Source organism: Thamnophis sirtalis, unplaced genomic scaffold (genome assembly GCF_051295495.1).
Source record: "Thamnophis sirtalis isolate CommonGarterSnake01/CBP01778 unplaced genomic scaffold, rThaSir2_p1.2 scaffold_6, whole genome shotgun sequence".
NCBI classification, from domain to species: Eukaryota; Metazoa; Chordata; class Lepidosauria; order Squamata; family Natricidae; genus Thamnophis; species Thamnophis sirtalis.
This window is the reverse complement of record NW_028261386.1, coordinates 21,351,602-21,377,065: the sequence shown is the minus strand read 5'-3', so window position 1 is coordinate 21,377,065 and position 25,464 is coordinate 21,351,602. Positions and strand designations below refer to the sequence as shown.

The 25,464-nt window shown below is 38.7% G+C and overlaps 1 protein-coding gene and 1 long non-coding RNA gene across 3 annotated transcripts; both read right to left on the bottom strand.

The window, feature by feature from the left end:
* Positions 1-1,010: 1,010 nt before the first annotated feature.
* NCBP3 (nuclear cap binding subunit 3) lies at positions 1,011-19,720 on the bottom strand. The gene is made up of 13 exons (XM_014064945.2): positions 19,490-19,720; positions 18,592-18,657; positions 15,341-15,446; positions 13,895-14,020; positions 13,551-13,676; positions 12,068-12,141; positions 11,027-11,135; positions 10,167-10,266; positions 9,238-9,344; positions 7,800-8,091; positions 3,824-3,981; positions 3,272-3,436; positions 1,011-2,056 (listed from the first exon to the last, which is right to left on the bottom strand). The coding sequence occupies exons 1-13, from the start codon at positions 19,670-19,672 to the stop codon at positions 1,821-1,823; spliced, it is 1,848 nt and encodes a 615-aa protein (XP_013920420.1). The 5' UTR covers positions 19,673-19,720; the 3' UTR covers positions 1,011-1,820.
* On the bottom strand, positions 15,999-18,585 carry LOC148044892 (uncharacterized). Of its 2 annotated transcripts, XR_015696886.1 has the most exons (3): positions 18,417-18,585; positions 17,033-17,130; positions 15,999-16,208 (listed from the first exon to the last, which is right to left on the bottom strand). It is a non-coding gene; the product is annotated as an uncharacterized LOC148044892 (long non-coding RNA). The 2 variants fall into 2 exon arrangements; XR_015696885.1 differs by lacking the exon at positions 18,417-18,585 and having other exon boundaries at positions 17,033-18,289.
* Positions 19,721-25,464: the final 5,744 nt, after the last annotated feature.

The window sequence follows — 25,464 nt, the reverse complement described above, 5'->3', positions numbered from 1 at the left end:
TATGACTTTTAGCTCTCCAGATTATTTTGCAGTCAGAATTGAAACTGATAAAACAGATAGCAGAGATGTTGAGATATACTACAGTTAGCATCAGGACTTTATTTGTAATACAAATCTTTGTTAAATTAACTCTGTGTGTGTATGTGTGTGTGTGCACACACACACACAAATAATTGGGTTTTATATGAGGGAAAGTATGCACTTGAACCGTTCATAATCAAACATCACATTTACTTTGTCATTTATAATTTTTAGAATCCACGTTTAAACAAATGAAAATCAGTACAAAACAGGAAAGTCTTCAAGACCTTTTAACTGACCTCTTCCTTACAAGGTGTGTTCATGGAAATAGTTTTTAAGTCATGTACTGCTCTTCTGTGTCATAAAATTCCAAACTAATGATCCAAAGCCCCCAAGTTGTGGAGAAGAATGGAGAGAGCTCCCATTTTGTCAAAAGGAAAAGACGGAAGACCCAAGAAATGTATTAAATATTGTGGCACTAAAGAGGTACATTCCCTGCAAAAGCCTAGAGGGCTGGGAAGAATGTTTGCTACATGTCTTACTGGCCAGAAACTTTAAAAATCCCCTGTTTCCTGCATTGGAAGAAGCGGGGATAGGGGAAGCTGCCCAGATAGAAGTTATCACTTACCGATCAGGGTAAGAGAGCCAAAGAAACAATACAATTTAGAGAATACGGAGGAGACTCTACTACAAATATCTATATCATGACAGCAATAATGACAAAACATATGCACACCTCCAGTAACAGGGCTATGATTAACCAGAAACTAATCTTCACTTCTGCTTACCTCAAAAGGCCTTATGCATAGGCTTTTATTGGATGCTACACCGAGATCCATTAATCTATTTTATACACATGCACACGTAGAAGAACGTGTGCATGCACACACACACACACACTATATATATATAGTGCATATATATATATATATATATATATATATATATATATATATATATACACACACACATATATATAGCACATATATATATAGCGCATATATATATAGCGCATATATATAGCGCATATATAGTGCATATATATATATATATAGCGCATATTATATATATATTGCATTCTGCATATATAAAACCATAATAGTAGCTGTTACTGTAACCAACAAAACTTCCACAAATAGATATGTGTGTGTTTATGTCTGTACATGTGTGTGTATACACACACACACACATATACATAAATTATTATTCCCACTGAGCATTATACACATGGATATAATTTTTTAAGTTGTTTTGCCATAATGAACAAAAAGTATACCATTTAGGATTTCTCATTGTTCATTTTAGGTAAAAATTTCTCTCCAATATAGAAAGCCAAATTCTAATGGAATCACATTCAGGAACTGCTGACAACAGAGAAAAGTTATTCATTGTCCTTTCTTGGATTTACATTCATGGTCATTCTAGAGTGGGAGAAGCAGAAGCAGAGCCAGCCCTGATAGCTAGCCAGAGAAAAACCAGAAAGGCAAAGTTGATCAACCCAGAAAGTTCTGTATCATTTTTGGAGTATCAGAATCTTGTTTCCAACTTAATGGAAAGATACAAGTCTTCTATAAAACTTGACTGCTTCCTAAGGGGACCACACACACACACACATACACACATACACACACACGCACACACAAACACCCCTAAGGTCACCTCTGCCATGCAAGGACATCTCATAATAGAGATTCCTTGAAACATGGATCGGATGGTTTGGCAGAGGAAAGCTCCTGGGCCCAGGCCAGTCAGTCAGTTTGGAGCCATTAGAACAGTCTCCAAAGATGTACTAAAAGCCATCATGATTCTGTGTCCGAGCCTGAGCTGCTCTCTTGACTAATTTCAATCTGCAGTGACGGCAAGTTATCAAGTCGGCTTTTCTTCTGACGTGACTCTTCCTTTTCTTTAATGAGAGCCCCCCACGCCCGCTGGAGCTCAGAGTCGTCATCTTCGGGTGATGCTGATGATTTTTCTTCTTGCTCTGGGACTTTTTCCTGTGTCTTTGATGTAGATCCCAAACGTGTCCGTAGATTTGCTGTCATTGTACGAATAACAGAATGTAGTAAGAATTGTACGCAGAGAAAAAGCATGTTCTCAAACAGGTGTTAAGCCTTCAATGATACAATCCAAACTAAAGTTTTACAATCCCAATGTACTCTGAACAGTAAGAATAAAGTATTAGGCATACATATGGCTTACTGGAGTAATACCTCATGTACTTTGTATCTCAACCTACAGCTGTTAAAAACTTTCAGAGTGGTTTACATAATATCCACCATTTTTTACATTTTTTGCTTCCTATCCTTACCACTACATATTAATTCTTGCCTATTTTTTCTGCCCCCCTCCCACTTTTATCTACCACAGCAAGATCAGAGTTTTCCAATCTGTATTTCATTCCAGATCTACTTTGAAGGAAGTGCTAAAATATGGAGAGCAAATGGGTACTACTATTCCCAGAATCTCTCTCTGAAGAGCCAGATGTTGGTAAATGAAATATTTTTTTTACCATTCCCTTTGAGCAAGATTAACCCCAGGGCTCTCATCCATAAGCAAGGACACCAATACTCATTCTATTTCTGCTTTTGAATCAGTGTGATGTAGAAAATGCTATTTTTTTCCAGTCACAGTTGTTTTATTTAAATCCAAATAGCTAAGGAAGCCTAAGTAATCCGAATAGCCAAGAAAACTAAAGAATTCAAATTGCCAAGGGAGCCAGTGATTCTAATTGTGGTTTCCCCAATTTTCAGTGAATGAATTGATCTGATGAACAGAATTAATAACTTCAGCCATATTGTTTTTATAAACTTTCTTCTTGAGATAGATTCATTTATTGTTCAGAACTAATTCAACGTACTCTAATCTTTCAGAGAACCAAAAACACTTCATAGCTAGTTCTCAACTTACAACCATTTGTTTAATGACTGTTCAAAATTATGATGGTGCTGAAAAGTGATTTACAATCAGTCCTTGCATCTATGGCTGTCATAGTGTCCCTGCAGTTGAAGAAACAATGACCGTCTCAATCAGCATCAATTCCACACACATTTCAACCTATACTTCCCAGATCACTGCTCAATAATGAAGCTACTGCATAACATTACTTCACATGCTGTCTACCTCAATGGAGAGTTACTCATGATTATTATAAAAAAGAGGAAACAACTAGTGCTGAATTACATGCTCTGCTTACACCCTTTGGCCATCTCTGCTTTTAAAAGCAACAGAAAAGTTGACTGACAGAACTGACCAGATTTCTTCTCTCTGGTATCTGAATAAAGGCCTTTCCCTTCTTGCCTGGGGATTCCTAGACGACTATGAACATCGGACATAGGCTCACGGTGAGATGAAGAGATACTGCTGGGCTGAGGTGTTTCTGGTGAATGTGGCCTCTTGCCAAGCCTCTGTCGGACATCTGGAAATAATACATGGATAATCATGCATTTAATTTTACTCTGCTTATTAATACTCATCATCCCAATGATGAAGCCCAACATAAGCATTATTATTAAGCGGAGTATACCAGTGATAGTACATGATCCTAGAGCCTGATGGGAAGAAGATTGGGGGTGTGGGTTTTGGTGTATGTGTACATGCCCATGCGGTATCAGGAAGGTGAATGATCTGAAACTTCGTAACAGCAGGCCACACCAACTATGCCATCTCAGCGGCATCTAGCATTTGAAGAACAGCCATGCTGTTCATCCTACTTATTCTGAATTATACAAGCAATACAATGTTCCAAAAGGGCTCCTCCAAAGCAGAAGTAAATCGGGACAATGAACAGCAAAAGATTCTTTACCTGATTTCACAGAGTTCAGGGGCTGATGCAGGCCAGGGCTCCCATGTCTTTTTTCTTCCAACAGCAGTCTCACATCAGTAACTTTCTCTGAGGGTCCTTTGCTTCCAATACGATTCTTGACATTGCTGGAAGCGACACTGTCTGCTCTCATTGAATTTCTACAATAATAATAATAAAAAAATCTTCCATGAATCAAAATGGAAACTGCAAGCTCTACAAACTCCACCAGAACACGTTTTTGTGTAAAAAGTGTGTAGTTTAATGAGAATAGGCAAATCTGTACTTCAAAATCAAGGTTCGAGTTACTCTGGAATGAGAAGGTGCTCCAATCTCTGTTCTGCTGAACATCTGGAAGCTAGGAAAAGATCACCCACGGGCTAGCTGGAGTCCTTAACAGCAGGGAAGACTAAATATTAGCATGAGTAAGGATTTCCCAAACATGATCATCCATGTGAGAGGAAAGGAGCCTCGGCACTACAATGATGTATGTGCATCTTGACCAAAATAAGATGTTTAAATCTTCCCAGGCAATTGCTGTACTGCCCATGTCTCACCATCTCTAAGAATGAAAACCTTAAAGTTTTCTGAGATAGATATCATTCAGAAAGTCTTAATTTGGACATTGATTGATATTCTACAAACAAGGAAACTGAGAGAACCTACTGGAGTCTGAATGAAGTAAAGCATGAACCAAATTCATACTTTAAGAAAGCTGTGGAAAAAATAACTATCAGAACCCGAATCAAATGGAGTCTGATTTGGGTAGGTTTTGTTTGAAAAACACTATTTGGAGCATGCCTCAATCCAAAAACTGTTTTAAATTGACCTAAATTTTTGTTTTACAGAATCCATATGTGACTTTTCTCTTTTCCACAGAAAGATGTATAAAGTACAAAAATAAAAGTTGGTTTAAATTAATGAAAAGGTTTGCTGGACAAAAAAAAAAAACCCACAGAAAAATTATATGCTGTTAGAAGCTATTTTAAGTCTGGAAGAGTAAAAATAATGCATCTACATTCCTTCTTATAAAACTGAATTATTAAAATGACCTCATTCACTTTTATATATAGTACTTCATTGGATCATGAAGAACCTAGAACTTGCTGGAACATACTGAGTATTTAAAACTAACAATGTAAAAATAAAATCAATAGAAATGTACATTACTATTGCTAAAATATGGAACATGATACTGTAAACTTATTATTTAGCTTTCATAACTATATTGTAACAATATTTAACATAGAAACAAAGTTTTACTATAACATAGATCCATGAGTGATTTGGTTGAGCTTTAGTAACTATGGTATTAGTAATTAAACTTTACTTCTGCCATGTGTCAATGAGAACCAGGATGTATTATCTGATTACAGCCTTATATTCTGCTTTCTTTTGCATATTGTTAGAATTATGTTTATTTTTAACTTTTATGAGATGATTTCTGGAAATTCTAGGAAAAATGTATAGTCTGTCTTGGCAATATGGAGACTTTGGTATCATGGACAGAACATCTGGCATGAACAAATGTATTAATTAGTTACTGGTAGAAAAAATCAGATGTACAAAAATTGAGAGACAAAGGATCAAAGAAATTACTGATGTCCTCAAAGTTCAGAAATATAGGAACATGATAAATCCATATAGAGGTAGTTCTTGAGTTATAACTATTTCTTCAGTGACTGATTATAATAGCAGTGAATCAGGGGGGATTTATGATGTCTCTTCAAAAGTCACAGCATTCCCATGGTCAGGAGATTGAGATTTGGGTGTTTGGCATTCATTCCTGCTTTTTTCTGTCCTGAGGCACATCTGGGCAGCATGAGAATTTGTACTACAGCGCTCGCTTGTCCATATTCCATAAATCCCACCCAGAGAACCCACTGGCCTGCTCATAGCATTTGTCCACTGGACTACTTGTCTGGGAACACAGTTTCAGCGTTCAGAGCCATAGTGGCACAGTGGTTAGAATATAATATTGCAGGCTAACAATTCCCATAGCCAGAAGCTCAATCCTGACCAGCTCAAGGTTGACTCAGCCTTCCTTTCTTCCAAGGTCAGGAAAATGAGGACCCAGAGTGTTGGTGGTAATATGCTGCTTCGGTAAACCACTTAAGAGAATGCTATAAAGCAGCGATGGCGAATCTTTTTTGGCTCGCGTGCCATAAGTGGGGTGAGCGCAGGGGTAGCGTGTGCGGGCGTGCCACACCCATAATGCAATGCGCGACTCCCCCAGTGCGCACTTTTTGCACTCCGGAAGCTTCAGGGAAGCTCATGAAGCCTCCGGAAGGCGGGGGAGGCTCTTTTCACCCTCCCCAAGCTCCTATACAGCCTCTGGAGGCTGGGGAAGCCAAAAATGGCTTTAAAAAAAGGTGAACTCAGCTGGCCAGCGCGCGCATACACACTGGCCAGCTAACGGGGCAGTGCCTCGCGTGCCCTGACAAATAGCTCCATGTGCCACCTGTGTCACGCGTGCCATAGGTTCGCCATCACTGCTATAAAGCACTATGAGGTGGTATATACCATATTTTTCGGAGTGTAAGATGCACCGGAGTATAAGACGCACCAAATTTTTGAAGAGGCAAATTTTTTTAAAAAAGTTTTTGCACTCTGCAAACCTCCAAAAAACGACCTGTTTTTCGCGAAACTGGCCGTTTTTTATCAAAAAAGGGGGGCCTGCATAGCTTTTAGGAGGCTTGTAGAGTGCTTCTGGGGGCTGGAGGGCCGAAAACAAGCCAAAAATGCCCCGTTTTTCACGAAAAAGGGCATGCATAGCTTTTAGGAGGCTTATAGAGTGCTTCTGGGGGCTGGGAGGGGCAAAAAACAGCCTGTTTTTTGCTCATTTTTGCCCTCCCCAGCCCTCAGAACTCTGGAAGCCTCCTAAAGGCTACGCACAGCCATTTTTGCGAAGGGGGCAGGGTTTCAGGAGGCCAAAAATGCTGTATTCAGTGTATAAGATGCACCCAGATTTTCACCCTCTTTTTTGAGGGAAAAAGATGTGTCTTATACTCTGAAAAATACGGTAAGTCTAAGTGCTATTGTTATCTCTACCCATGTCATGGTTACAAAGTCCTCATATAACAATGGAAATGGGGACTGCCTTTGCTAAGTGACATGGTGAAATGATGTTGACTTTTATGACAGCATCATTTAGCAACAGAAATTCCAGTCCCAATTGCCATAGTAGCTGGAGGACTATCTTTACTGCCACTTTGAAAATATCCCTGCATAGAATCAACAACTAATGAGAATCTAAAGTAGAAAGTCAATTAAATTTGGGAGTGGCACCAAACACATAGCTCATGAGATGTCACACTTACATCATTTATACAAGCGTCTTGTAAAGTACTAAAACAAACAAGAAGGGCTTCTTCACGGACGCTAGAAAAGATACTGATGAATTCCTTCAAACTGCAAATGTTTAGTTTCTCCGAAGATGGAGAGGTGGACCTTTAATCTAGCTGATAAAAGAAACCCCCTTCCCTTCACAATGTCTTTCCTTACCTGTCTTATTTTTGTGTGCTATTATCATCTTTATGCGAACCTGAACAATCTAAGAATCTTGAGCTTCCACTGGAACAATGTTTACATTTAAATATTTAGAATGCTTATATGTGTTTACAACATGATTGGAACAGGCAAAGAAAATATATTGGAGTGTACTCTTTCATCTTTTGAATTTAATATCAGTTTTTCCCCCAAATTTGCTATCCTCATAGTTTTCTGATTTACCTCTTACTATAATCTTGTGGTCAGTTACATTGCAATTGCTTCATTTATTCTGCTTTAAATTACTCATTTTATTTCATGTCTGTTTTCCCCCATCACCAGTGTGCCTATAATCCCAACATACGTAGTTTGAAACAATCTTCTTCTTTTATGCAGTCTTAATTTGATGGTCAAACCTCATCAGCTCACCAAAGTAATCTAGGATTAAGAGATAAAGGAACCCAGCTTTTTCAATGCAAACCAGCCTTACCTAATGCTCTTCAACTGAGACTCTACTTCATCTGCATACATAGTCATTTTCATGCTTTTCTTGGGGGAAGGAGTAGAGATCATCTTCAACTCAAGATCATAGTCCATTTCATCAGAATCAGATTCGCTAGCACTGGAACGCCGAGCACTCCGTTCACGAGACTGCTTGTAAGCCTGCAGCTCATCTCTGTATTCCACAACGACACGATCATCCTCATCCATATATTGATCATCATCATCCTGGTCCTCTTCCTCCTCTTCCTCAATTGGTTCTTCAGGAACATTTACTAATCCTGGAAGGCAAGAATGATATTTCTAAAAAGGCTAAAACTGCACCCAGCATTTTATGTGTGAAAACAGTTGAATACAAAAAATAAAAGCCTTTCCGTAGGTGGCACGGGGAGCATCTGCAAAGGAAACCAGAGGGGACCTCAAAAAAAAAAAAGAAAAAAGAATTCAATAAACATTTTGCTGGTTTAGTGCAATTCCTCTTTCCCAAATGACTTCTGTCAACACCTAGGCACCTTAGAAATCTATTTTGCTAATTTCTGTGTTAAATAATTGTATATTCCCTGTATCATGAATTATGATAAAAAATAAGAGCCCATCTATTACACCAGTAATGATTGTGGCAAGTTAATGTGGGAATAGACCGCCTTCTAATGAAAAGAAGATAACCTCTATTATCATTTTTATGTATACACAATGGCATACATTAAAATGAAATTCCAATGCCTGCTCTCAAAAGGAAAAACGCCATCCACCAAACAATGTCACCATCCCAAGGATAACAAGGTTTCTTAGAAACCTTGCAAAAGTGCAAGATTGGTCACCAGATGTCAGTATAAAGGTCTCAGTGTAAGTTTTCTGTATAAAGAAGTAAAGTTTGTTCCCTGGTTTGTTAGTTTTTTAGTTTGCTCTTACATGTCATTTGTATGCACAGATTCTTGTCTGTTTTGTTTTGCAAGAATTAAATTATAAAGGCTGAAACAATGTAATTAGTTTTATCTGAGTTTGAGGCTGAATGATGAGGCCAACTCCTGCCTTAAAATATTTATTACTGAGATTTTTTTCCTATTTGTGTTATTTGCTCCATACGATTACTTGGATTCTTAAAACTATCTTGGCCTACATTCCAGAAACAACACTTTCTGTTGCTTTTAGGGAAGAATGAAAACACAGTCCCTAAACCCAGTTTTTCCTTCTATTTTGATTTCACAATGCTATTCTATAATGCAGATAACTGTTTTTACTGGAGAGACCACACTGTACACATGCAAAATTAGGTAGTTAAGCCTTTATGACAGAAGAAAAAATTTACACATATACATGATTCATATATCAGTTTTATATAAATACTCCAGTTTTATAATGTACAACAGACCAACTATGTTGAAAGTAGTTATAATTTGCTTGCATTACAAAATGTTTTGACTTACCTGAATGATGATGTTTATAAGGGGGTGTCAGACCAACATCATCCCCAATGAGGGTTCTTTTTTTAATTACATCCCGGTGAAGTCGGCGTGAATGATACCTCCGTTTCCTGCAAAGACAGAAGATTTACAGCTATCACTGACTTAAGTTTTTCCTATAACCTTCTACTAAAAACTGGGGCTTTAGATATAACCAGTGCATTTTTTATCAGAGAGGTTTGGTTGTGCCCCCCTCCATTTGCAAATGACCCAGAAAAATGATAACTTTCATTTTATCTTTTGTCACTACCATGATAAAATAAAATGAACCTTGGGTATGGTTATAGTTCAGTGTTCTGTAAGAATCCAGCAAGCGTTCTAATGGGCCATATGAACCAAACAACTGTGTTATACTATACAGTTTACAATTGTTTAATCATAGCATGTTAGGCAAATATGCTATGTTTGCTACAAACATAGCAATTGTATTTTGTTAAACCAGGATTAGCTAACTGATTTGGTTTGGTCTTGCAGATATGTTGGCAACTTTTCAAACTACAGCTCAAAATTATACAGTCTAGGAAACTATTCTAGATATTTCCTGCATCCAAGAACATTTCTATTTTCAGTATTCCTGAGTATTTATTTCTTGCACTGTCTGCTGCAGTTCTTCTATTTGTAATGTCTTCTTGTAATCAAGCATGTACCTAATTCCACATCCCAAGAATATAGTAAGATGGTCCTGGACCAAAGACAGCTCTAATGAACCCAGGGCACTAACTGATGCTGTTACACAGAATGAATTGCATACCGAGAAGATACTTCTTATACATCTTACTGGGCCAAAAGAGATGTGGGAAATGACAAATACTTTCAAACAAAGGAATCAGGCTAACACAATAGCTCATATTTTGGATAATGCAATTTCCAAGGTGTATCTCTCCCCAGCTCACCATGAGTTGCTCAAGATGCCTTTCATGCCTCCATAATTAGGATTTCCATATTTCATGTAATACTGACTTCTCCTGGCAGCTCCAAGCTCCTTCTTGTCATCTGTAACAGTAGCACAAATGCTAAGTGCATGCAGGGACATTCTACATTACTGGAACTATGGAACCAATCACAAATAATTTCCATAGTGGGAATCAATTTCAATGGCTAAAATGTAACCCTAATCCTTTTTAACGTTGTGGATTTTTTGTTTTTTTTTTAAACGCGAAACAGATGTGTTCATTCTGTAGAGGCTTACTATCTAAACATGAATGTTTTTTCTCTAAAAATATTTTTAAAAGACATAAACAAAAAACAAAAAAACACCACAATCACATTTCACTGCTGGGGTCTCATGCAGTCCAAAGACAACTGATACCTGATCTACAAAGAAACCTATGAATCTAAGAGCAGAAAGTATTAGGAAAGATTAAAAGGTGAGATGAAAACCTACCTAGCTAAAACTTTTTCTGATACACTTGGTGACTATTAAGATAGACTTCTCTTCAGTAGCATCCTTCTTATGAAGAGCCTTCCAGAGAGGATCACGTGGCACCCATACTTTGACCATTTTAACAACACATTATATCTTATTATCAAGTTTTTTAAATTTTTAAAATATTTTACAGATTTACAAATGCTTTTAATTATTTTAAAATTTCTGTGAAAATTTTGGTTAATTGCTATATAGATGGGAAATAGCTAATTCATTATATTTCAGGGTTCATGAAAGATTTCTGTGGATCATAAAATTAAGACAAACTCTAGGCCAAAATTGTTCACTGCATTGCAATGGACTCTTTGTATAGATCAAGCTCTTTACCTCTAGTGGCAAATCTCATGAAGAGCTTGTTGCCTTTGGCCAGCTTACTGGCTGGACGAAGGTCATTACGCAAAAGGGAATCTTCTTCCACTTGGGATAAAGTGTCCAGCTGTAGAAAAAAAACAACAACACACATTTCAGGCTAGTATTTAAGGAATGACCATGATAACAAAAGAGGGCCTGATAACCACAAAGATATTGTTCTATTTTAATGCCAGATCTCTCTGCTTGAAGAAACCAGCCCAGGTTTTTTTTTTCCCGGTTCAAAAGTTTTATTTCTTTTAAAACAAACATTTCATCATTCCTCAATCAGTAAGACATCGAAGTACAGTTTTTTGTGTGTCAAAATAGTTCTAGTTTACCACCAAATTCTTGTCTAGCCTAATGTATACCCCCCTCCCTCCCCCCCAACCCCCCCTCCTCCCCAGAACCCGTACATGATATGGATTTTTAACAAACAGTCTAAAATCTATTGAGAAAAAAGAAATAAAGAAATTAATGACATTCTACATTGACCTTAGCTTCTTCTTGCTGAGCTAACTTTAAACAATTTAAATCATTTCTGATCTTAAGCATAGGCTAACTGGAATTTCTTGGTCCCGTATTTATTTTGTATATAGTCAATCCATTTTTTCCAGTCTCGTTTATATCTCTCATTTGAGTGATCTTTAAGATATGCCGATATTTTAGCCATCTCGGCTAAGTTTGTAACTTTCAATGTCCATTCAGCCCAGTTTTTTGATTCTGTGTTCACTTTTTATTCAGTTCAATGAAATTGTGAGATAATATACATGTCTTTGAGAAGAGCACGAAGATCAGCTTAAGGGGCCTGTTTGGTCTAATACACAGGCAATCACAATTCCTGTTATAATTTATTGGAGATTGTCAATGAAACTCTCTCTGCCTCCCCATGGCAAATTAGATTGTTGATACTCTTCAGTCATATTCTGTTATTTATTTCAGCTTTCCCCAAGATAAGCCCTCTTCAGATATGCAGAACTTCTCCTGGAATCCCTCAGCTAGCACGGTAATTGCACTAACCTCTGTATCACTTGGATGATCATCTTCTACTTCACCTTCTTCTGTTTCATCATCTGAGCTTTCCTCTTGTTTTTCTAAAACAAACAAAATATATATTTTACAATTATTACGTTCTTGTCTATACTTATTAAACAGCGCCCTACAGTAGCTGATTATCCAGAAGTGCCAAACAAGTTCCCAGCATTAAAGCCACGTAGGACTCAGAAAAGGAACATGAGCCTCAGAAAATGAGCTACACTTCTTATGAAAGAAATACATTTTCTACCTAGTACCAAGTAGCTCAGGGACAGAGAACCTGGTTTGCATGCAGATTATCCCAATATCAGTCCAAAGCATTCAAGATTACAAAACCTTTCAGATAGTAATGCCATTGGAATTATTAGTTGGCTTGAAACCATGGAAGAGCATAGGAAATGTTCTTGCATTAGGGAGAGCCATTACCTATTAGTTAATGACTGCCTAACTATTTACTGTGGTTTGATCAACCAAAATTGGAGATAACCTGGATGGGGATTTCCATATCTTTCTAGCATAGTCAGACTTGAAACTAAAACTTTTTGTATATCAAACGTGTTCTAATTAGGTACACTTCTTTCCACAGTATAGACAATACAGATACTCTTTGACTTAGGACAATTGAGTCCAAAATTTCTGTTACTAAGTGAGACATTTAAGCACGTTTTACCTCATTTTACAACTTTTCTTGCCACAGTTGTTAAGTGACTCACTGCAGTTGTTAAGTGTACCTGGCTTCCCCATTGACTTTCCTTGACAGAAGGTTAGAAGTGATCACATGATCCCAGGATACTGCAACCATCGTAAATATGAGTCAATGCCTGAATTTTGATCACATGACCATTGGGATGCTACAATGGTCGTGTGAAAAACAGTTATATGTCACTTTCTTCAGAGTTGTAACTTTGAACTGTCACTAAATGAACTGTTGGAAGTCAATGACTAATCTGTACAAGCTCAGCCGAACCAATAATCCATCTTAACAGAGCCAAGTCACAAACTTATTAAAAGACTCAGGAGATCCCAATAAAAATATGTAATTATGAAGAGAAGGAGCTGAACCAAAAGCAAAAAGATAACCAAGGAGTATCTCTCTCCCTTCTTTTGCTTTCTATTTGTGTAAAAATGGAGTAAAGGCTTAAGTCTGATTAGCTCTAAGGTCCTGCAACTTAGTTGATTCTTCTGAACATGTTCAGTTTCTTTTATTATGTTCAGTAGTTTTTTGAAAATCCTTTTCAGTCTTATTTAAGGCCTTTTCACATTGTTGATGAAAGAACCTTCTATACATGAAATATATGTACAACATTTAGAACTAGAAGGTCATACTATGATCTCTGCAAGCAAAACTATCTCTGGAACTGCATAGGTGGTTTCAGCAGTGAATTTCAGAATCCCACTTAATACCAATTAACATGTGCCTAGCTGTACCAAACAAAATCCAAAGTCCTGTGTCTAAGGAACAAAGTACCTTTCTTTGTGGAATCTTCTATTTTCTTACAGTTTTCTTGGGGTTTTATTTTTGCCTCACTAGGCATAGAACTCATGTTGATGAGTGCTCGCGTCGCTGTTACTTCATCAAGCCAAACCACATTGCCTCAAAAGAAAGAAAGAAAATTCTGTTAGTTCCCAAACTACAAACACATAATGAAAAATGCAATAAACTGTCTCAAGTGTGAGAGAAATGTCATAAGGAAATACTTTTCCATTCCCACTAGAAGTTTAACAGAAAAGAAAGGTGACAATCCCCATAGAATAAATCATCTTTCTGCTTAAAACAAATGTACTGTAGTTGATTTGGTCTCAAGTACTTACAAGATGTGTCATCCAGCCACTCAATGTGAGCAGGGGGATATTCCTTGAAATAGGCAAAAATATCCTGAGTGCTCATTTCATCAACACCATAAATATATATGGTATCTAGCCGCAATTTGGGAATGGCTGCAAGAAATTCAAAATCTAGTCTAAGTGTCAGCAACTAACAAAAGAAAAAAAGCCAAACAAAACAAAAAAACATCAGGCAACAACGCAAATAAATCACTTTCGCTTTTTTGAAAGTTCAAGAAAGCACAGCACAGCTCAAAAAAAAGGAAGCAAGGCTGCTTCGTTCCATCATCAGTGAGATTTATCTAGATGAAAAACCTGGAAAAGGATTCTTTTCATTCCCTTTTCCATAGTCCATCTGGGACATTCTTTCCCTAATGTAGGCATAACAAGGTTAAAGGAGTGAAGGGGATTATCATTCTTTTGAAAACAGTGAATAATCCACATTTTAAAAATCTATTCAGATATCAATCCCATTAAATTCAATGGTTATTTCTTCTCATTTAAGGATCACAGGACCAACAGTTGAACAAGAAAGAAACAAGACTATAGCTTTTTCAATGTGGCATATTTCCATGTAAAATTGTATGTTCTGAAGTTCACTTCTGACATCTTCCACTATTATCCTTGATGGACTAATGATGTGACTCAATACATAGCAGGTAACTATGTACTAGAATATCCCACTGTGTCGGACCTGCTTCCGCTTGAACCCCTAAGTACACCATATTGCCAAAAGTATTCGCTCACCCATCCACATAATCAGACTCAGTTGTGAACAAATATTTTTGGCAATAATAATGTAAGAAAGATCCTTAACTCCATTTATTTGGGAAAGATATAGTTTATTTTAAGGGAATTACAATAATGCGTAACCAAAATTGAGAATCCTGCGCCAAAATCCCCAAATCTAACTTTTCCCTCCTTCAGCCGCCTCCCGTTACTGGGGCCCCTTGTCCTATCAAACTCAGACAAGATGTTTTCAGAACAGTCACTTCAGACATAGGTTTGGTATGCAGCTGCATTCCATTCTCAGCCAGTTGTCCTTGAAGTCCATCTCAGATACAGTGAAGTTTCGTTTCCCCAAGCATCCCCCCTCCCATCCAGCCTCCTTCCCCCAAGTTCATGGCAACTGATACTGAATGGTTGAGAAGCACAAGTGTGAGGTGACAGCTGGCATACTGTTTCTACACAAAGTGCCTGATTCCCAAACTACTAACACAACTGCTCTACTTTACTAATTCATTTGCTGAAATTAAGAAATGTATCATTTGGATTCTTTCTTCATCTATGCAGTTATCCACTGAAAAATTCACTCACTAAGGAGGATCAGTTGTGCATTTCACCCAACCTGAGAGACCAAAACACCAATAGTTTTACAAAGCCTAGAACAAATAGGAAGGTTTATTTTTTTTAAAAGCACACAGTTCTCAGTACCTTTCTTCATCATATCTCGATCCAGTGTTACATTTCTTTGAGCAAGATTGATTTCTGCACGAAAATGAAAACGTTTTGCTCTCTGCTCCTTCTTCTCAATCGCTTCCTACAAAAATGAAAAAAGAGGTGATTGAACATTCAAGTGACTGGTAGTAACAGCAGCTGATATCTGCTTTGCAAAAAAACAGAAAAGACACTCATATTTCTTAAAACCTAAATTCATTTTTTTTGGGTGCTGCTCTGCAGGATTACATTACCTGTACGTAATAGCAGTGTAATAGCAGCGGAAATTATGGCCTGATGCTTTATGCAGTGTAACTGGAAAAACAACTTGCTCCTTCTATCAAGTATCCATGTGATGCAGAAACATTTGGCTCTCCCTGACAGAAGGGAATGATGCAATTGGGAAATAAAATCCGGGCCCCCATTCAAAAATCTTCTGAATAAATTTAGACATTTACAATTTTTCACATTCACAGCCGGAAGATAGGTAGCTTCCCATTTAAGAAAAATATGCAGAAGCCCGATTGTTTCAGGATACAAAATCTTCCCATAAATTGCTTCTTGCAATAAAATATCAGCTGTATTCAACAGCTTTGTTAAAACTGGGGATGAGTCCAGAGTGCCATAGCCCAGATTCTGCAAATAACTATTAGGGTAATTAATGAGAGAAGATGAAAGGAAAAAGCAACAATTTCCCAGTGTAGTTATACTGAGACAAAGTTCTTGTGTCAAATGTTATTTTCAATTATTCGAATATCACAATCCCATTTAAATATTGATTGTATTGGGGAATGGAAATATATTTCTTCAGGCTCAGTTATGTATGGAGACCAGTCAACTATGAAGGGAAGCTCACACTGAGATTCTAGAGAAAAAAATAATGAAAACTATTATTTGCCATTATATATTTATTAAAAGAACATAGATAATTTATAAAATTGCAAATAACACATTACTTGGATCCTGCCAACCCCCTATTTTAAAGGGGGAAGGCCATGTTGTAGAAATATGCCGATACACTGTAGTGAAACTCACACAATATACATTCATATAAAAATACAGTAAAACCTCTACAGTTAATCACCTCTACATTGACAACCTCCCCCCCCCAAGTTGACTTAATTTTCATAGATGGGACATACACTATATGTAACCATAGAAAGTCAACCTCTCTATACTGACCACCTCTGCATATTGTGTATCTTGACTACCTGGACCTTGACACACAGTATTAATTTACTCTCTATAACTTGACTTGTTGAGTCCAGTCTGCACCAAGGCAAGAAAAGTGAAATGCAGAATTGGTAGCAATGAATTTCTTTCAAGAAGAGTATCAGAGAATACAATATTTTTGACTTTGATTTGGCAGTTTAACAATGATAATTATGAATTTATTTCCTAATACAAATTGAATAAAGACTTAATTTTTCCCCACGTCATTCTTTCCCTTCTCAGGATCAATTAAAAAATAGCCAATGATAAAATGAAACAAATACACACACAACACAGACATATGCAAGCAGTGTTATTTGTTTTACCGTGGAGCGGCTATTAAAGCAAAGCACCAACAACAGCATGAAATTTATAATGGATCTAACCATTGTGAAAGAAAAGAAAACACAGTTTTAAAGTGCAACAATGTTTAGCTACAATTATGAAGCAGTCGTATGAGAAAGAACCAGTTTTTACTTTTTTGTCTTTTCTCTATGCAAGTTGAGTCATGATGGCAAAAAGAAGGAACTGAAAGAGCTGATGTAGAAGGAGAAGGTGGATCTTTTTTATGTTTTCTAGAAAACAGTAACTAAAGAAAGACAGTGGAACATTTTGGTGTCAGCAAGACAACAGTAATATCAAAAAACGTAAGGATGAGTACATGGAGAAATATGATAAAGCAAGTAGAGATTTACAATGGAAAAGGAGAAACACATTGCTGGTTGAAGTCAATGAATCCACGTTACATTGGTTCAAAAAAAATGAGGATTGTTAACACTAATAGCTCTGGGCCAATGATCCAAGGAATTGCTAAGAAGATTGCAAAGGAACTCAGGGTATCACATTTCTAAGCATCAAGTGGTTGGCTCGAGAAATTTAAACTACAACACAAGATCTCCCAGAAAGTATTGTATAGTGAATCTAATGGAGTTCCAGTAGAAGTTATTGAAGAGTTCATTGAAGAGTTTCTGGACTTCGCCAGTGGCTTCAAAGATGATGACATCTTTAATGCTGATGAGTTTGGAGTCTTTTTTAAGGTGATACCTGACAGAAGCCTTGTTATGAGGGGTGACAAATGTTAACAGTGGAAAACTTTCTAAAGAGCATTTCGCAGATCTGCTGTGCGCTAGCTTAACCAGAGAGAAGCTAAAACCTTTGGTGATTGGTAAATTGGCAAAGCCATGCTCATTCAAGAACCTGTAGCCCAAAGACCTTCCGATCAACCGGAAAACTAACAAATCTGCATGAATGCGTGGTATTTGAGGAGTGGATAAGACATACTGAGTGAGAAACGAAGAAGCCTGAAACAATACAGAAGTGCTTCCAAGAAAGCTGGATTTGTTACGACCCAAGAGCAACATGTTCCCATGGCAGAATTTAAGGGAGCAGATTTTGAAGATTTTGTTGCAATGGATGACAATGTAGCAATCTGCGATGAACCTTACCCAGAAGCAATTTTCAATCAATATTGAACCAAGGTACACCCCAGTAGAAAAGTGCTGGAAGCAATTGATGAAGCAGAAGAATTAAGGAGGACACAGAAATTCCAGATATACCAGAAGAAGAGGATGCCAGTCATTTGATAATACAATTAGTCATTTGCTATGGGAAAATGCTCAGGTATGCTGAATGGTACAATCAGTGCTGAGAATGCTTTCTCTGCTTACCTTCATAAAAAAAAGAAACAAACTAAAATTGACTTTTTTTCAGAAAGAATGATCAAACCATGAGGTAACAATACCATTCAGCATATAAATGTATTAATTTTATATGCTTAAGTATTAAATGAAGGTTTCCCTGTGTGTTCCGTGTGTATGACATTCTCTAATAAAAGCTGTACAATAAAATGAGGCATAGTTACATATCAGTACAGTTGTTCCATATGTTGACCACCTCCATATCACTTTCCTTCAGTCCCTTGGTTGGCCAACTTTCAGAGATTTTACTGCATGTATATGTGTACGTAAATGAATCTGAAATTTGATGTTTTCCAGGTTTCCAAAGTGAATGAAAAGCACATCACTGTCTGTAAATACCTTTGAAGTCACATCTATTCCAGTGATAAAGCTCCCAGCTTTGTTTTCATATCTTCTGCTAGTATCCTGAAATAAAACAACCATTAATATAACTACTGAACAAACTGCCTTTTTTGTAGAGTAGCATCCCCAATTAATGATGAAAGTTATAATATACTTTCCTAATCTGAAGTTCTCCTAGAAACCCGGTTTTAACCTTTGGTCATCTCTCATTTCCCAAAGATCCAAGCCAATTAACAAGGGCCATCTAAGCTACAAAAAAACCCATTTCAGTTGCTCTTTCTTGTTTTTCTGAGGCTTCCTGTTAATTTTAAACTGAAGTAGTGTACTTTTTTTCTTTTTCTTTTTGAAGCCCAAAGTAAAGGACTGATAAATGTCTACCATTCTCCACCAGCCTATTGGGACTGTTCACTCCATATAAGAGCATTGGGCACCTGTGAGCAAGCCGCCATCTCCATGTCCTCCATACAGGGCTCTTTCAAGAGCCCATGCACCCATCTCAAGAGAAACTTCCCTCAGCTACACTGCATTTTCTGACAAATGACGAAGCCCAAGTAAGGAACCAGTAAGTAAAACACCCCTTTTTAGTGCAAATCTGCCAAATCTCGGGAAAGCTTCTATCTGGGGCCAGGCAGCCGCGCAGACAGAGCTGGAGGCACAAGAAGAAACGAGGGAAGAGAGAGGAGAGATCTTTTAATCAGGGTCCCACTGCTTGTTTGTCAACATCCGCGTATCTCGGGTGACTCCATTCATCCCTGACACAGCGAATTCAGTCTCTGGTTATGGGACACGCATGCGCAAAGAGTGCCCTTCCTTTCAAGCCTCTGGATCCAGGTTTATACGCCTAAGGGGCTCCTGTGATTCCCCTCCACCCGGCCCGTTTCCCCGGCTCCGTTACCGGCAGCAGCTCCCTCAGCGAGCACCCCACCGGCACGGCTAGTTCCTCTGCTGATGCCGTGGCTATCGGAGGCGAGGTGGTAGCGGGGGCTGCGGCCTGAAGCAACAGCTCGCCCTCCTCCACTTCCATGGGCTCCGGCTCGGTCGCCTTCACCGAAATACGGAGGCCCCTCACAGCCGCCATCGCCCCGCAGGCCCTGCCGCCGCCGCCGAAGGAGGGCGAGACCGGAAACAGGAACAGTGGAGGCGGAAGTCATAGAGATACGTTGGCCGGCTGGGCAGAGCGCCACCCGAGGAAGGGAGGTTGCTGCGCCCGTCAGAGGAGGGGACTGTGGAGGGTGCTTCAGAAATTACCCGTCGCCCCGCTTCATGAGATGGGATTTGATGATATCCCGCCTGCCGGAAAGTAGGAAAAAGTTAGCCTTTTTAGGTTAGGTGAGCCTGATAATGATTAATGTTCTCAATCCGCACAATATATTGAACCGTAAACGGAGCAAATAGAATTTCCATCATCACATACACGTCCGGAGAGCAAGGCTGTTATTTTTGCAGTCTAAGTCTGTTAGCCCTACACGTAGCTTAATATGTGAACGACGCAACCGGGTATATAATTATTCACATCACATCAACATAATCATCATTTGCAATCACGTGACATCCATTCATTAAATTCCAAAGTGCCCCGACAGAAGTATATAATGATTAAATATGCTGCTGTGCAGGTTCAACATCCTCGCTCCCCTTTCTAGCCCCAAATGCCAGTGTCACACTTGATTATCACTTGTCAATATTCAAGAAACTTCAAATCAATTTTTGGTGAGTGCCTGGATTACTGCAGTTTTCTTGGCAAGATTTTTTGAAAGTGATTTCCCAATGCCTTGTTCCTAGATCCGAAAGAGAATGACTGGCTCAAAGTCACCTAGCTGGCTTTATGCCTAAGGCAGGATGAACTCACGGTCTCCTACAACTGGCTGCTTTAATCACCACAGCAAACTGGTTCTATTCAAAGAATTAGCTTTTATATAGTTCCTTGCTTTTTGCAGCTTGGTCATGCAAATTAAGCATACAGCATCTCATTTCAAATACAAATAATAAAGCTAATTCTTATGGTTTATGGTTTATTAAACTTGTATGCCGCCCTATTCCCAGAGGGACCCAGAGCGGCTAACAAACTCATAGGAAAGGGGGGGTAATACAACGAAAGCAAACAAGACAAACAATTACAAAAAACATATTAAAACTCCGCAACAGGCACAACAATTCGAGTGGGGCTGGGAACTCATCAGCCCCAGGCCTTATGGTTTTAATGTGGAACAATTTAAACGACAATTGGTAGATTCCCTTGGAACTATTTCCCTTTCCACTCAATGTCATGAGTGAATGGGAAACACAGCCACCAATCATTGTTCTTAAAATGTTATTGGGTGAGCTGAGCCAACTATGGATCATATATGAGATGCAACTCCATGTTTCAAGTTTCCCAAGTGACAGGTAATCAGTGTTGAAAAATTTATCCATGCAAGTAATTTGTGGTAGACCTGTATTTCTGAACACAGGTGTAGCACTTTCCTGGAAGAGATCTAAATCCACATTCAAAAACAATTGTCTAAAGGAGGGATTCAGAATAAAGTCTGACAGAGCTCTCCCATTGTATCAGGTGGCTTCATACCATATGTATCCTTTTTTATCCCATGTGTGTCCTTTTTCTGTTCCTGCAACTTTTAAGCTATGTTTTTTTGAACATGGATTCTTCCAAAAGAATGTAGACACATTTTCAAAAATAGCCAGAATGACATGTCACTGGCACAAGGTACATTGAGCACCCTGTTCTATAAAGGAATATAGACAGGACTCTTGTTAAGTGCAGTCCAGCTACAATATCTTCCAAACTGACAAATGCTCAAGGAAGCAGAAATGCTGACAGCTGGCAACAATCAGAAGTAGACTGTAAAATAGATAAAATAGAATAGGAGTAGACCAGGGGTGGGTTCCAGCAGACACTACTGCCAGTTCACTTGTGTGCACACTTGATGCATGCTGTGCACACATGTGCAGTGCAATTAAAATTATTCTACGCATGCGCAGAACTGAAATACAAGATGGCAGCGCCACTGGCAACACCCAGGGAACAGGTTTGGGGACATGGCAGAGGCCGCCAAACTAGTACCAGTTCGCCCAAACTGGTCCAAACCGATAGGAAACCACCACTGGAGTAGACAAAATGTGTCACTCTATCCAAAGAAATAAAACCATAAAAAGGGCCATATAAAACTGCTTTTCAGCAGAAGTAGCAGAGAATTTATAATTCATTCATTTGGAACAGAACTAGTAAACTCATAGGTATCGTAGCAGAACTTGTTTCTCAATCAGGAAAATGATCAATGCCCACTTGCTTACAGAGCTAGCATTTTGCTACCTGAGCAATTCTGGGAATGGCAATCTCAGCGCAAGTAAGAGAGCCCCAGGTTGTAAAACATTCAGTCCAACAGTGGTTCTGGATGGGTGGGATTCAGAAGCTCACTAAGGTGATACATGTCACAAGTCATGCACATTTTAAAACTTTAGAGCTTACTGCAAATTATAATTAGAATAACTACTTGTCATAAAAATACAAATAGTCTCAGGAAAAGTGATTTCACTTTTATCACAGTGAGATTCAAGTTCTTTGACAACATGATAGTTGGGACTTAAGATACGAAAGGAGATTCAGTTACCTTGGGACTGAAATTATATCATTAATTCTGCAGACTGCTTGAATGCTTAATAATGCTTAATAAACTGGGACAAAATGTGGGATATTCTTGAAGGTTTACAAATGATGGTTGAATGGCTCCTTTCAAAGGTAGGATTTACAAATGTGGGCTGCGATGATCCAGGTGACCACTGGATGGCAACAAAGAGGATTTTCTGAGTCATCTGCTTTTTGTAATCTAGATTTTGTAACCCTAATTGAGAGCAACAGATTTCTTGTTGTGTTTTTCTTTAGCTTAAAATATGCATGATGATATGATTTTGTTTTGAAATATCCAGCTCTCTCCTGATAAAGGAAAGTGCTTGCTCCAATTGCTGCTCTGGATTTTCTTAGAAAGGGGAATAGGCCACGCAGCTGGGACTTGCATCTGCTGGACCTTCTACTCATAGACATTTGTCTGGCTCTTGTTCCTGGCTCCATCCCAGGTTTCTCTGAGCTCTGGGCTAGGAAATGTTTGTCCCTCTTTCTCATCCCCTCCCCCTGAAATGTTTTTAGTATGATATTTTAAGACTGTATGGTGATATGGCCAAGCTGCTGCTGCTGCTGCTCTCAATACAAATGTCACCTCTTCCCTTGACTCCTTGCTACTGGGGAAATGGTTAAAATTGGGTGAAATGGTCTTTCAAGCTGGCAAGTGCTTTGTCTCTTGGGATAAGCCTTCAACAATTATGTTTGTTCAAGTGGCCTAGCCTGGAGACCCCACTCCACCCTCTTCCTTTTGAAAAAGCTGCTGTGGCTCCAGGGCAGACTTTACATTCTTCACCCTTCACCATAGCAATTTATGAAACCCTTATGCAGCTTTCATCAGGTCCCGTTTATACGTACACTTATACACACGACCTCTCATTCCTCCTTTTCATCTTGGCATGCGGACTTTCTTCATTTGCTTTGGAGAGATACCAGCACATACGCATACAAAGTCCCCTTTTCCAGGAAGCCTTCTGTTTTCCTTCTCTGTAGCAATGCCTGCCCTCCGGAATGAGATTTCCCCTGAGATTTGAATGAAGCCCCCCCCCCCCGCCTGTTTTTCATCCAGGCCTTCAACAAGGGAAAGGGAGATCCTTCACTCTATCATGTTTGCCACTTTTCCCCTTTATTATGTTAATTTTTTTGCTTGATAGTTGTGATTCAAAGTCATTGAGAGTTGGGCAGTACACAAGTTTATTACTGTTATTATTTACTCCCCTCCTTATTCCACATTACGCTAAGGAGAGCACCCAACAGAAGCTATTTTTCACTAGGCAGCCTTGAATATCCCATTGCTAAAATTATTTTTTATATCCCCAAATGCCTTCTTTATTTTTCCTTCCCTCTCTGCCTCCTCCCTCTTTCCCAGACTTTAAGTCTTACATAGTCCTTCACACTTTGAGAGTGAACATACCCTGGTAAATGTCAGTCCAAGGAGTTGCATCACGCCATTTCTCAATTAAATGGTCATGTGTTGAAGCACATAACAAACTTAAAGCAATACAAACAATAAAATTGCAGCGATAAATTGCAGCACTGTTGTGGAAGGACAACTAGACAAATCTATGGTTATGAAAATTAGAGTCGGGTAGCACTTTTTGAGGCCAGACATTGTATTATAAGGCATAAGCTTTCGTGAGCTGCAGTTCATTTCATCAAATGTATGGAGTGTCTATAACTACGTTGGGATGAAATGGGGAGGGGGAAGGTGGGGAATACAGAGTGGTTATGAAGGTTGTATGGAAGTCAAATTATAGGTACATTATCAATTAATAATTGTAATACCTTATGATCACAACTGAGGCCAAAATTTATGTTGTTAAGCAAGACATTTGTTAAGTGAGTTTTGCTACAGTTGTTAAATTAGTAAGACCTTTACCCTACTCTGAGTAATTTATGCAGATTTCCAAAGCTTTGAATTAGAGGAAGAACATGTTAAGGCACCACTTGCCTGGTATGGAAAATTGTTGGCGCACATGATGGTGATGTTGGGGTAAATACGAGCAAAGTAGACATCTGGGTTTGTTGCAGTGTTTTGTTCTCACATTAACATCCTGTTTCTGGTTATTTGCGAGAATCTATTTCTGGCTGATTGATTGTCTATATGCAAGTATGGGTCTATTACCAAATGCCGGCTGTTGTCCAGTATAGTTTATAGCTTATTAATCATGTGTTTTGAGTTGTATGAACTGTAAGCTGTGGCTGCCAGCCAGTAGTAATCTGTGGTTCATTTGTACATTGATTTCTCTAGATGGGTCGATCAGTCTCCTAAACGCCTAGTTTAATTTCATCAGTTGAGCATCCTTGTCAGAACAAACACAATTGCAACAAAGATCCTGGCTACAGACAATAGTGTTTTGTTGTCAAGACTGTATTCCCCTTCCTCATGCTGGGATTGAGAAAGCCAGTTGTTTTCTTTGGTGGGGATGTGGCTCATTTAGTTTCCCCCCAGTCTTTCCTCTCTGCCCTCACGACTGCTTCATCCCCAGTCACAGATGCCTGCAGTGGAGCCTTCTTTAAAATTAACCAGCCTTCATCTATCTATCTATATAGAAATGGCTGTGTGTGTGTGTGTGTGTGTGTGTGTGTGTGTGTGTGTGTGTGTTTTGCAACTGGAATGTCTGGAATGTCGCAGATGACTTACTTTCTGGAAACAAATAATGTGGGGGTAACACCCCTAACACCCCTTGGGGTGTGTGTTCTGTTAAGATACAGTCTGTTGTGCCTTAAAATAGCTTCTACTGTACTGCCCTAAAATGGCTTCTACTGTACAGTGCAATGGAGTTGCCATGGTAACAGCTTCACAGTACTCCACGAGGGGGCTCCCTCTGGTAAGGGGGAAAATCCTCCATTAGAAATTATGTTTGGTCCTGACATTCTCCCACCCTCCCCATAAATAAATACCCAGGCAACACCGGGTTATCAACTATCTTCAATAAATGCCAATTGGCAGGGGCAGTTACCTTCATCCACAAAGAATAAAATTGCTGGATGTCAAACATGTTTGGCAGTGTATCCAATTCAGCTCCTAGAAATACGAAAGTAGAGTGAAAGGATGAGGAGTTGTTGTGAAGAGGGATTCCTTTAGGCACAGTTGTGTGAGGAGAAGGTTTCTAGATATCCTTCTACCAACCGACATCTTATTTTTGTGTGGCCAGAATGTTGCTATGGTGTTTGAGCATGTGAATCTGATTGTACCATATTTAACTTCTAGCTTGAATGACCTCCTGGATTTAGCTAAAGGGTACAGGGCATGG